A 13408-nucleotide genomic window follows, 5' to 3' on the forward strand; every position below is an offset into this window, starting at 1 on the left:
CCATAAGTCAGGCATGTCACCCAGCTCAGGACGACTACTGTAGATATGTGTATTTTACAACAGGAGATTTAAAGATGTACGACACTATCACAATTAATTGGAAATCACTGGCCAAATTTCGTTTTACTTTTCTCACGAACTACTTAAAAGTACTCACTAGAATATATTAACATCCTTCGAAGCCATTAAACCACTCCGATGCAGGAACACCTGCTGCGAAGACAGTATTTTTGGGTGGAAAGCTCCAGTGCACCTACATGTGTTTAGCTACTACTAGCAACCTACACTATAAAGCGCTTCTAATGAATGTCCTTTTCATACCTTGACTGTCATAGGCGGTAAAAACAAGCACTGTCCTCATTCCTTTTCTAACTCATGACATTATCAACAATTATAAGAAGGTACGAAGGTTGTAGTATCACCTTCCTCATTTGGTCTACGTTAGTAAATTCATAAACTAATAGTTTCTCGTCCTGGACGTTTGATTTACTCAATGCACAGGGCTACGAACGTGTTCCTATACTATTTATTGTTACCCATTGAAGATTTCTAGGTGGGTTGGTGGACTAAATAGTGTCCGTGAGTATTCTCAGTTTCCCATTTCCTCACACACACTCGATCCACCAGCTCTTTTAATCATTCTTTAATTATCCGATTCCAGGCCAAGTGAATATGTAGTGGAGAACTTCGTGTCTATGTTTCTTACTTTCTCTTTTCGCGGGAGATACTTTTATTTCCTCTCCCACCCTCATTGCACCATTTCCTCCAAAATCATTAAATATCATGAAGCACTTGTCTCCTTTAGCCCACAGAGTATGATCGTGGGTCATTAAACTGAAGATTTTATTTAATTTCATTTTATCCACTGTACTAATTCCCTGTTGTCGTTATGCAACCACGTACAACTTTCGTAATCTTGATTCTGCTTAACATACCGATGTTCTGTTAACATATTTTTGTTACTTGTTGGGATGTCGTTCATGCGTCATGAACCAGATCCATCTTTCATAACCGAATATCCACGAATCCCTGACTCTGTAGTGTAATTCCAAGTCACTAAAAGAGTTTGAATCATGCATTTTTAGATAGAGCAGATTACAAGTCTAAGACAACAACACTTTAGCTCAATGGCTAGTAATTTGGGAGATATTCACCTCCAGAGTTAGTTTCCCACGTTTTCGACACCTGTAACTCTAAAATAAGCGATACCGAGGAAATATGTACTGGATTTTTTTTTTTATGAGTAGATTCACTATCCAAGCATTGTAAACGATCTTCAGGTACACCCTACATATAGTGTGATGCTTTGTGTATTATTTACTGAATGATTGTTTCCGGATTGTAATCTTCACCTGCTAAACAGTGATTAATCTCAACGTTTAAGAAGAAATAGTAAAAATAATAGTAATAAAAAGCTGAGACCAGTTTTCTCTGTATTATTTTTTCAAAAGTTTTGGGACTTAATGATTTTGTTAGTTGAGAACAATTTATGAACTCACGTAAATTATTAACTATACAAGTGTTCCTTTGACTACAGCTTCGATGACGTTTTTCTGAAAGAATAGGTTAGAAAATTGTAGATTTATAAGAAAACAGATGTTTGTATGCTGTAAACTTAAGTCCTTCGTTGCAGTTCTATCGTATATCGAAACTAATTATCGCTTATTATTTATTCTTAGCCATTTCAGGTGAGTGTTTAATTATTATTAATCATCTTACATATGATTTTAGGGACTCCTGATTGAATGTTTTGGCTTACAATATATTCTTTTTATCCAGTTAATGATTTAATTAGAAACATTGGAATAAAACATTACATAGATGATACCATCATATATGAATTGTACGCATATTCAGTATAAACATTTTAACTTAGTACCATTATTGCATAAATTTATTTATCCTGGACAGACAGTAATTACGCAATAAAGGAAAATGTTATAATGTTTATTTCAGAGGTGAATTCATAATGTTAAAAACTGCGTTCTATGTGTACCATATTGTACGTTGTAGGGGATACTGGATGTACGTATTTGATTAAAAAGTCTTACTCTTCTACTCATTATCTACTGTAGTTTCAGACAAATTAATAGATAATTAAAAAACAAAAAAAAGTGTAAATGGTGATATATTGTAGGGAAAATGGCTTAAAATTGTAATAAAATGAAGATTTCTTTCAATTAGATTTGATTTTGTTAAATATTACTGGTTAAAGATTAAGAAAATAACCACGGAAAACTTTTCTTACTAGTGGAAGAAAATACTGCCACTATCTGTCATTTAGTCACCATATCAAACAACCATTAGCTAATATGTTGAATAGAAAATGATGTAAAATTTCATTTGTCAGTTCAGTGGTAGCGTGTGCGTGGGTTTTCTCGGGGTTCTCCCGTTTCCTCCCACTTTCTTCATTCCACCATTTCATTCATTACTCATCATCACCGTCTCCTTTATCTTAACTGGCATAACCGTGGGATGTAAAACTCAAAGATTTCATTTCATTTTTTCACTTGTCACTATCTATAAATTTTGAAGTAAACTAAAGCTGCGTGATGCTGAACTTTTCAGTAGTTTTAAGTGTTAGAATCGTTATATACTGTAAAATATCGAATTTCAGTCCGATGTGATATACGTGCAGTTGCTTTGTTAAGAAAGCTTGGACTCAATTTTGAAAATTTTTACGAAATTCGGTTCGAGAGCCCAAGTCATATCTTTATTCCACTAGGAAATTCGATGGAGGCTACATGATTTGACACTGAATATGTATATACGACCAGTGGCGTATTAACAATTTTGTTTCGGAAGGGAAGGGGTGGCGCTTTGCTAGCTTTATTCCTGGAAATGTGAAAACTCTGCAATATAAAATAGTAAATAAAATTTTGGTGGGCTTAAGTGCGGAAGCCCTCCCCTTAAATACGCCGCTGCATACAACACTAAATGGTCTTGCTTTTCAGTGTCCATTGCTCCTTCAGCCATCATTCAGTCCAGACACGTGGTTCTCGCTCACAAAACGAAGCAGCCAATTAGAACAACTCTTATACAACACTACGTAATATTACTAGCAACTACAAGTCAAATTTCCATCAACACTGAAATTCTAATTTTATGCACTTGCAGAAAGAAGACTCTGGCGTTCTCGAAAATCTTAAATATGCCGAAATATGTAAACTTAAGTGAGAATGTACTTTAATTACTAAGAAATTCGCGAATAATATGTAAAACTCAATAGTAGTAATACAAGAAATAGAGAGAGGCTTAGATATCATGAGGACAAAAACGAAAAACTCCAAAAGGTGGTGATGGGGAACTCATGTTCCGAATCATACACAGATACCGAGACTTTTAATAAGAAATGGAAGGGGCAAAGAACTCTTTTTATATTACTGTACTAGCATTCATCTGGGCGCTATGTAAGTGCTCAGAGAACAACTCTTATACAACACTACCTAATATTGCTAGCTGCCGTATTTGCCTATACTAAATATTTTATTTTATTTTATAGGATGTAGCAGCGTTCTCTGATGATGGTTTTGATGTAAAAGAATGGATTAATAAGACATTTAAATGTCCAGAAGCACAAGATAATAGAGACGTAAGTGCAGTTATTTCATACTCTTAACGGCATAAATAAATATTTATAATGCTCTTTAATTCTCTTTACAACAGTAAATGTTAAAATTTAAGTACCAGGTATAATTGCTTTGTTTTATGCTCTTGGACTTGTGGTAGTTGATGAAATGAGTTGCGACATGTCAAAATTGAGGATCGTTTGGAATTAACAGATAATGTGCGTCCTCATTCAATCAGCTATTACTACGAAGCCAATAGACTAGGTAGGTTGTCGAAATTATTGTGAGGAAACAAGCAATTACTTAAGAAAAGTTTTAGTTTTTATTGTTATAATTGTATAATTTGCGATCTATATTTAATTTTTACCCTTTGCATTGTTCTTGAGAATTTGTTAAAATGAGATTGTTGTTGCTTTTTACGAACATTATACCGGGAAAAGGGGTACTTAGACAGTATTTAAGTTAAAATGGTTTTAGTAAAACGGAGTCAAAAACGATAACTATAGTATGTTGAATGTGTGGAGCTTAACAGAGTATTTATAATGTGTTTTACCATTACATCGCAATGGTATTCATATTCTCAAACACTTAATGCATTAAAGTGTAGTAAAGTTTCTGTTTGAAGTAGGAGTGTATCGTCACCAACATTTCAATACTTCGTATGTAATAAGTTTCAAATTCTACAGAATAGCAACAAACTTTTGTTAGAAGTATAAAATGAACAAAGTGTTACACGTGTTATTAGAAAGCTTAAAAATGTTAGAAAGTGCAATTTTCTGATTAATACCGAGAAAACCATTAAATAGAATGTTTAAAGGATATGAAAAACTTCGAAACTTATTATCCTCTTAAAAAATTCTCATGTAAAGATTCAGTATTAAAAAGATAAGTTGATTAACAATACGTTAAGTATTCGTATTTTATACGCAATTACGTATAATAAGGAAAATACACAATTTCCACGTTCTTTCTTTATTTTTATTCATAAAATCCTTATCATTTCAACACACATGTAATGCTGCTCCAACCGATTGGATTTAAAATTGCTTCTGGTCCTTGTTTCGGGTGACAGCTTCTAAACGATTAGATTATAAATTGGTCCTGGGTTTGAGCCTGTGAAGGAGACCTATAATTAGGCTAAATATTCATTTCCTTCTTATTCGTGGTTCAGAATGCCAAGAATTTACACATGCAACTTAATATGAACACGGAACATCTCCAATCATACAAAGAAAAATATCTGGGCAAAGAAGATTTATTACCAATTCCAGTTAAAGAAACACTACGTATAAAAGTTTCCATAAAAGCAGTAGTCATAGCAGCAATGGTGTTGCCCTTAAGGTCCTGAATTTTTGTAAGTTGGCATACACTTGTTTTTTCAAATAACTCCACAGAAAAAAAAAATTGAAGATGCCATAAAGGCTCTTAAGGACAACATAATTGCCACTACTACAGCAATTGACGTGCGTTTAAAGCACAAATGCTATTGAAATTTTAACAAAAGAGTGATTGTTTGCTGCAATTAGGTGGCCACTTATTTGACATCATCTTCCATAGTTAACCGGAACATGTTCTTTTCATTATAACATTAAAGCTTTCACTATTCCACTTTTTTGTGCATTTATTTAACAAATGAAAGGTAACATTGAAATTTGGACACCCATTAGAAGAGAATTAGGTTTTGGTGAGTTTCATGAACTACAATAAGTACTTCCTTTTTAAATTTAATTTGTTAGTGTATAATTCTCCTATCAAATTAATTTAGTAATGAATTATTTGTCATAGTGTATATAAATAGATTGAGGTTATATAGATAAGTTTCAGGTTATTTAACAAGCTTATCTTTGGTAAATAATTTCAAGCTTCTCAAATCCTAACACTTTATTTATTATACGCCCCGAGGATGATAGCAACATCGCTTAAGAAAATTTAATAGTTGAATACTAAAAAAACAGGGCACTAAAATATTGCGATAAGTATTAGAACGTGCATAATTTCTCGAATCGGGTGAGGTAAGTCTCTTAGTTCTCAAGCAACAACGCATCAAAAAATGATTTTTTGTACTTTGTCTTCATATTATACCTTTCCATTTTGTACAAAGCATTTTTTTTCTAAATAAATTTGATGTAGTAGTATTTTTCTTAGTATGTATATGCAGACTTTGTTAAGGTATAGATTTTGATTGCAGCATCATATTACTGGTGTTAAATTATAATATATATTTTTGCTTGTTTAAACTAACGGTTCTCAATTGATGTATCGCGAAACACTAGTGTGTCACGCAGTTCCCTAAGATGTTTCGCAAAATTTTAGAACTTAAAACTCATGAAGAATTTAAGAATAATTAGTTAATATCGAAGCAGATTATACCAGTCAACACTTCCAGCCTAGAAAATAATGCTCAGTGCTATATCCAGTCATTATAAAAACTAATTGGTTTCACTATTATAGTAGATATTATTGTTTATAGTAAAAATATCAAACAAGTGTGTCGCGATGTCTTGGACGTTCGGTAAATAGTATCGTCAGTCAAATAAGGTTGAGAACCACTGGTTTAAACAGTACGAAAGTATTCTAATTTTAATATATGATTTTGACTTGTAGGCATTTGTTTCTTCGTTGGTGATGAAGTTACAATTGTATGTTCAGCAAGTAAATAGTGCTTTAGAGGAGACGAGTCAACAGGCAAGTGTATTTTATCTTTCTCTTCTTTCCAAATCACTGTTGCTTCTCCCAGAGAAAACAGAGAGCGCTACGAGGGAGGTACGTTTAAGTGAAGTCATAAAATTGCGTTCAGTTGCCCTTGTAGACAGGGTTTTTAGTACAGTATCATATCTCCTTTTTCTTGGACCCACTTGAGAAATATAACTTAGAAAGCTTTTCACAGGAGTAATACAGCCAGTTGGCGCTTACTGTGAATATCGGTTACTAACAAACATTCACTAAAGTGCAACTCTTCGTAATTCTTGGCGTAATTATATATTACGCGCAAAACATTTCTCTAATTTCTATATGGTAATCTTAAGAGCTGGAGATCTGCGTGTCGGTCTTGACGAATATTGAAGCGCGAACTAAATTTATTACGCATTTCGTAAAAGCATGAGATTTTTTTTTTTTTTTTTTTAATGCTGGTCTGAGAAAAATTACCAATAACTTCATTAAAGTTATAACACTAAACAAATGAATGTCTATATGCTATGCTTACGCGAACATCACTAAGTCAATTAAGATCGTTCTGGCCACAGTATCGTTGAAAAGAAAAGATCTGAGACAAAATGCATGTCCTGGTGTCATCCGACGATCTGACACATCTGTTGGAATAAAATAGATACATGTCCAGAAGCACAAGATAATAGAGACGGAAGTGCAGTTATTGCATACTGTTAGCTATATAATTAAGTATTTATAATGTTCTATAATTACTCTTTACAATAGTAAATGTTAAAACTTAAGTACCAGAGACATTTCTAACAGTTGAGTTCCAGTATATGATGGTTTTATATAGCAATTGTAAGAAATGTCCAATGTAGAGATACAAAAAAGAGACAATTAGTCTCAGTGCATATCTGAAGCTTGAAAAGAACAACACATTGTCTATTAAAATATCGAAGAAAGAAGAAAAAAAAATGGTGAATTAAATACTTTTCATGATTTTCATTCTTTATGCATTGCCTGAGAAAAGAGATATCTTTGTTTTTCACACAAAAGCACCAAAAGTTGAGTTGAGTTGATTTTAGTTTAGCGTCCCTTTCAGCAGCGAGGCTGTATGAGACGTGAGCACCAAAAGCGTAGCAAATGGTACAATGTTTGAAAATATTGTCTTTTGTAATAATAATAATAATAATAATAATAAAACATACGAGCAACTTAATGTGGATCTAGTGGAGATCAGTGAAGTAAAATGGGGAGGAGCAAGGTGATTTTTGGTGACAGGTATAGAAGTGGGGAACGAAAGACTGATTTAGTAAGGTATAATTAATAATGAGTCAAGAGATAGGGCGACAAGTACTGGTTACATAATGGTAAGCGAGAGCGTCACGAACAGTACGTAACAAAAATGTGTGTATTTCTATGAGGGCTACACCAGGGTGTCTACTGGTATGTGAGATACTTGAAATCTACTGGAAATTTGTATACATACTGGAAATCATTGTGTAATGTTAGGGAAATGTAAAAATTCCCTTTGAGTCGGTGACGTAACTAAGGGTGGGGGATCAAGCGGAGCTTGTGCTCCGGGCGCCGGGTTGGGAGGGCGCAAAATTGGGCAAATATTTGGGGGAGCGTTTTGGTTTGGTTGGTCACGGGGTCGCTAAGGCGAGTTCTTGCCCCGGGCGACAACTAGCCTATTTACGTCGTTGCTTTGGGTCCCTTCAAATTGATAGCCTCATCGTCTGGATATAGATGGTGATGATGCTAATTGGCAAACCACTGAAAAACTAACTAGTTAGAGGAACAAAATTGATAGTATTTACAATATAAGACCTTAATTGATTTTGGCGTCAGTCAGTCCTGAGCATGATGTTCAAAGGCTAACTCAGAGACATTTTTTTCTGTGCTCAGAGGGTTTTCTATTTAGGTCAGGACTACTTTTTCTTTTTTTGTACTTACCTGCGTTTTTGATTATCATCTACTTCTTTCTTTCTTTCTTTCTTTTTTTTCAGAGCGGTAAATAGGAGGATAGGAGTGCGTCCACTGATTTCCAATTTTTCTATTCTATCGAATGACCAAATTTCTTTTATTCTTGATTTTTTTTTAACGACTTTCTCTTCAGAATGCAGCTATTTAATGTTTTTCATGTTGTAATGGGAAAACTAAGGTGTGGAACATACTGTTATCTCTCCACAAAACTTGAAATATTTTTAAAAAGCCCAAAATTTCCCAGTCAAAAAGGCACTAAAAATCTTAGTTTTTGTCCCAAAACTTTTTTTTTTCCAGAACTCGTGCATCTCTGGTCAAGGCAGCAGCACATGTAAATGTGTAAGCATGAACATTAAACAAGGTACTCCTTGATGTTTGTAATTAATTATTCTTCTGCTGAACAGCGTTTTCTGTATCAAATGAAATATAAATGTAAAAGAAAAGTCTAAATATATGTAATACGGTAACCAGTTGAGGAACAGGTTAGCTGTGAGGAGTTAGTGAAGGTCAACACTTATACTTACACAAGTATTCTAGGAGTAAAAGTATCCAGAAGACACTTCTCCTTTTTTACTTTCTTTCTTTCATTTTAACCCACCAATTTCTGTGCATTTTTTCTATTAGAATATTGAAGACTTTTTCAACATACTTTACATTTTGCAAAATATGACAACATACATTCATATGTAGCACTCACGTTATTTTTTCCAGTTCACTGTAGTATACTGGAAATTTTTCTAGCAGGACACTGAAAATACTGGAAATATCCAAGTTAACTCCATTAGACACCATGCACACGTTTTAAGTTCTGTTTGATAAGTAATAAGAAATAAACGAAAAAGATACATTTTACTCTTAATTACATTTTATATAAGGGAGTGGATAGAAGCTCGATTGCAATTCGAGCGAAGGTAGTCCTTGGGAGCTAAAATTCGAAAGTATGAAAGACCTCTAATTGAAGGCTTGATAATCCCAGTCTCTGTCTTAATTTTAAGGACAATTAAATGTATGAACATTTATTTACCACATTGAACATTGTACTCGGTTAGTAATATTTATTCGAGATTTCACTTGGTGAATAAATCTAGATGATTTCCAGCCGAGACCCCACCTCTTATAAAATTAATAACTCAATTACTGAATGATTGTGAAACAAATTTATTTTCGTTGAGATTTATAAGTTAATTTAGTAAGATTACGTATAGATATTAATGAAAGAGGAAACAATCGTTTATATTAACATCGGTGTGTTAATATAATCGGTTGTTTCCTTTTTCATTAATATCTATACGAAATCACAACCGTCATAGGCTCAATATATGGATACAGAATTGTCCAATCACAGCAGGAGGCCGTGGTACAACCTACGTGGTGTGAGTGGAGAGCACCGACCTCGAGAGTGAGAGAGTGGGTGGCTGTTCTGGGAAGCGGACTGGGTGGCGTAGTGGTTAACGCATCGGGACGCTATGCCGGAGGTTCCGGGTTCTAGTCCCGGTCCAGTCAGTCACTTTTTTACTCTTTGTGCGTTATTGGTAAAATTATCTTAGTTGCTTTTCGCAAGTCTCAAAATTTTCGAACAAGATTGCCAAAAATATTTATTTTCTCGTGGTTTCAACGGTATTATAGATCCGAAACGAGGCGTGTTTCGATCCATATGTATCAGAAGTTTTTGTCTTATTAAGGGAAATAAGCCATTTCAAAAACTTCGTTCCCTTATATATATATATATATATATATATATATATATATATATATATATATATATATATATATATATATATATATATTAAAATTTTAAATGGGAACCCCCATTTCTTATTGCATATTTGGATTCTCCAGAAAAAAGGACAGTGATTTGACCCAGAATTGAAAACAGCGCCTTCACGGATGGCGCGTGAATCGACACACAAAAAAAGGAGAATACCAAAACATTATGAAAATGTGAATTCTCAGCCCCGTACTCTGTGGTCATACGGTTCGAGTACTGGACTGCAGAGTTAGAGGTCCTGAGTTGTATCCCCGCTCAAGGCAAACTTTTTTCTTTTCCTACTTTCCCAAATAATAATTCCATTATTCTTAACTTCAAACTTACATACAATACAAATTTAGATAATTGTTTTGCAAACTAGCTTTATGATGTTTTTAGTAATAGGATTATTATAGTTAAGTTCATAGGGTTATTTACAACGAAAACAAACCATTTTTGTCGTAATTTGTATTTTCTCGCAAGTTAATAAAGTATGGACAAATAAATTATTTTTATGGAAGTTAAAATGTATGAATTCATTATTTGGGTACAAAAAATCCACATAAAAATGTTACTCTGCGTGGGAATTGTATTCAGGACCTCTAACTCCGCAGTCCAGTAAGCTAACCGTATGGCCACAGAATAGGGATTCACAATTCCTATTTTCATAACGTTTTGGTACCACTTTTTTTGTGTGTCGATTCAAGCGCCATCCGTGAAGGCACTGTTTTCAATTCTGGGTCAAATCATTTTCCCTTTTTTTGGAGAAGCTACATATGCAATAAGAGATGGGGGTTCCCATTTGAAATTTTAAAGTTACATTCCGTAATCCCGAAGGGGTGGACATAAGGGGTTGCATTTGGTGTCATTGTATAGCTTTTTTCAAAACTGTTTTACACGTATTTTTTTTTTTTTTTTTTTTTTGTTTGTTTGTTTTTCTGATCTGTATATTTCACGAGATATTGGACCGTTCCGGGACTTTTTCCGCACCTATATATATATATGTAATTAGTCGATGTAAGTGGCAGTTGCCTTTGATGTGAGAGACTAAAGTTCAATTCATAGAGGATGCAAATGTCATTTAGATACAGCGTTAAAATGTGAGTTTACGTTTCGCGTGCTGAAAATTTATGCTTAATAATAATAATAATAATAATAATAATAATAATAATAATAATAATAATAATAATAATAATATAATAGAAGAAGAAGAAGAAGATTACTATCTTATTATTATGATTACTATTGTGATCATACTCTTTAAGAGGGCAACTTCTATAAAAAAGTACGAAGCCCCCCCCCCAAAAAAAAAAATATATTGTAGACGAACTACTGTCGCAAATACTTAATAGTTTGGAGTGAAGAAATAATTTGGTTATGCTTATCAGAATTGTAAAATTAAGTAATAGTTTAGAATTTGTGTTTATTTTTGTTTGTTGTTATTTTAGTGTTCAGTACTCTTTTTATAGAACCGAAGGTGCATAAGACAGAACTAAAACTATACGAGACAATAATTGAGACACTATTCTATGGCATTTTACCATGGTACCGATTCTGATTTTTAAAATTATGCTCTTAGGTTCTTCAAAGTTTGCCTCGTGTTGTTCGTGATACTGAAATTTTGCACCAGGAAGCAATGTTGCTGCGAGAGAAAATGCAGTCAGTCAAGCAGGAAATTGCCAAGGTACGTTTCATGATTTTGTAAATTAAACATACTAACCAATAGAGTAAATACAATTTATTTTGTTAATTATATCTAACTTATCCTTAGCGTCCCTCACATGTGCCTTTATCCTAGTACCAATGTTCCTTTTAATCCAGTATATGAATCTTTATACTCACATATTATATGGGGGAGGGGGGGGGGAAGTATTTTAAGGCGATTTGAAGCAAAATTTTAGGTCGCATTTTTTGACCTATTGATAACTTATAAATTAGACATTGAAATACAGGAAAAGGTACCTATTTTGAATAAATCGGTTTTATTACTAAATTTTTCTTTGGCATGAAAGATCTTTGGGGTAACAAAATCCATGTCTGAAGGGTAACCCTATCATAGTTGTCGTTGTAACCAATTTGGAAAATAAACCCGATTTCCTTATGTACTTTCTCAGGCCAGAAACCAATTTTTACTCCCTTATTATCACGTTGATCTCATAAAGGTCAAAATTTGAATGCATTTGCTTCTAAGGGCATTAGACTAGTTTCTAATATTAAGGGAAATGTTAAATGGAAGAGCATAGCTTAAGAATGTCAGGTCTCGTATTAGGTTAGCTTCCTAGATGGATTAGTCGTTAAGAATGTATGGGAGAAAATAATATATATAAATAAACGAAAATTTGAATGAAAAATAAAAGTATATAAATAATAGTAAAAAAGAATAGATAAGGGTGAAAAAAATGTAATGTATAAAAATGAAGCTGATCTTGTGGGTGATCGAATCACAGGAAAACTGCTGAACATCTTGAAATGGATTTTGGAACATAGTTATCACTTACCTCGAACTGGGTTGTTATGTCAGTTTGATAAAAATACGTATTTTAAAGGGGAAATGGAGGGATGGGGGCATAATTTGTAAGAAGAATTTAGTATTTTTTTTTTTCGTCACGTTGAAATTGCGTTTTCTGTTTGTGATTGCATCATAAGAAAGCGACTGACTCGTTTGAAATGAAGTTGGAACTTAATTAGTACCTACCTCAAACTGGACTTTTATGTCACCTTGATTAAGGGGCTATCCTAAGTGGATAATGGATTCAAATTTTTTGCCAGAAGTAAACTATCTTACAAGTTTCTATCATTACTTTTTCATTGAAATGCGTATGCAAAGGAGGGAACGGATTCAAATACTTTTCATAAACCTATTCTTTTCGTGCAAAAACGAACATTTCAGCTACTAATTAATAAACAAAATTAAGTAAAAATAAGTATGTGAGGGACAGAGAGAATGAGGTAAGGTGTAGCCGTTATAGGACCAGGAATGCGGTTCACGAATAGGATAATAATGTAAGTGACCTTTTATGTCTTTCTAAGGAACGTGGAACAGTGTGGCTGTTGAGAGATCTCATTCAGAAGAATATTAACATGTAGTTTATGATTCATATTGTTCCTTACGGTAGGTTGAACAAGACACGGGACAGTCCATGGCTAATCTGGAGCAGCTTGACCGTATGAAGACAGAGTTGCAGTTAGCTAAGCAAGCTTTACATGAAGCAGATAACTGGACAGTACTCGCTGCAGATTTAGAAGAGGTGAGTGGCTAGTGAGTTGTCTGATTCGAAACCTTTATTTTTATGCAGCATTTTTCCAGTAATTGTTTGAACGTATAAAAATCGGCTTAGATTAACATAATTAAATTTACACTGAAAATTATCATTATGGTATTAACACTATGGTATGATGCTAAATACAAACTAATTTGACAATTAGAATGTTTAGGAAGTTGAAAATGAAAAGC

At 33.5% G+C, this 13408-nt stretch overlaps 1 protein-coding gene across 2 annotated transcripts in view; it reads left to right on the forward strand.

Annotated features, from left to right (window-relative positions):
• Positions 1 to 13408, forward strand: part of Cog7 (conserved oligomeric Golgi complex subunit 7) — a 56792-nt gene that overhangs the window by 7353 nt on the left and 36031 nt on the right. For both annotated transcript variants that reach the window (XM_081763350.1, XM_081763352.1), the window contains exons 2-5: positions 3503 to 3592; positions 6174 to 6254; positions 11534 to 11638; positions 13071 to 13202. In XM_081763350.1, coding sequence (XP_081619476.1) covers positions 3503 to 3592; positions 6174 to 6254; positions 11534 to 11638; positions 13071 to 13202 — 408 coding nt within the window. The remainder of the gene's footprint in view (positions 1 to 3502; positions 3593 to 6173; positions 6255 to 11533; positions 11639 to 13070; positions 13203 to 13408) is intronic.

This window comes from Thermobia domestica, chromosome 1, assembly GCF_964235325.1.
Source record: "Thermobia domestica chromosome 1, izTheDome1.hap1.1, whole genome shotgun sequence".
In the NCBI taxonomy this organism is placed as follows: domain Eukaryota; kingdom Metazoa; phylum Arthropoda; class Insecta; order Zygentoma; family Lepismatidae; genus Thermobia; species Thermobia domestica.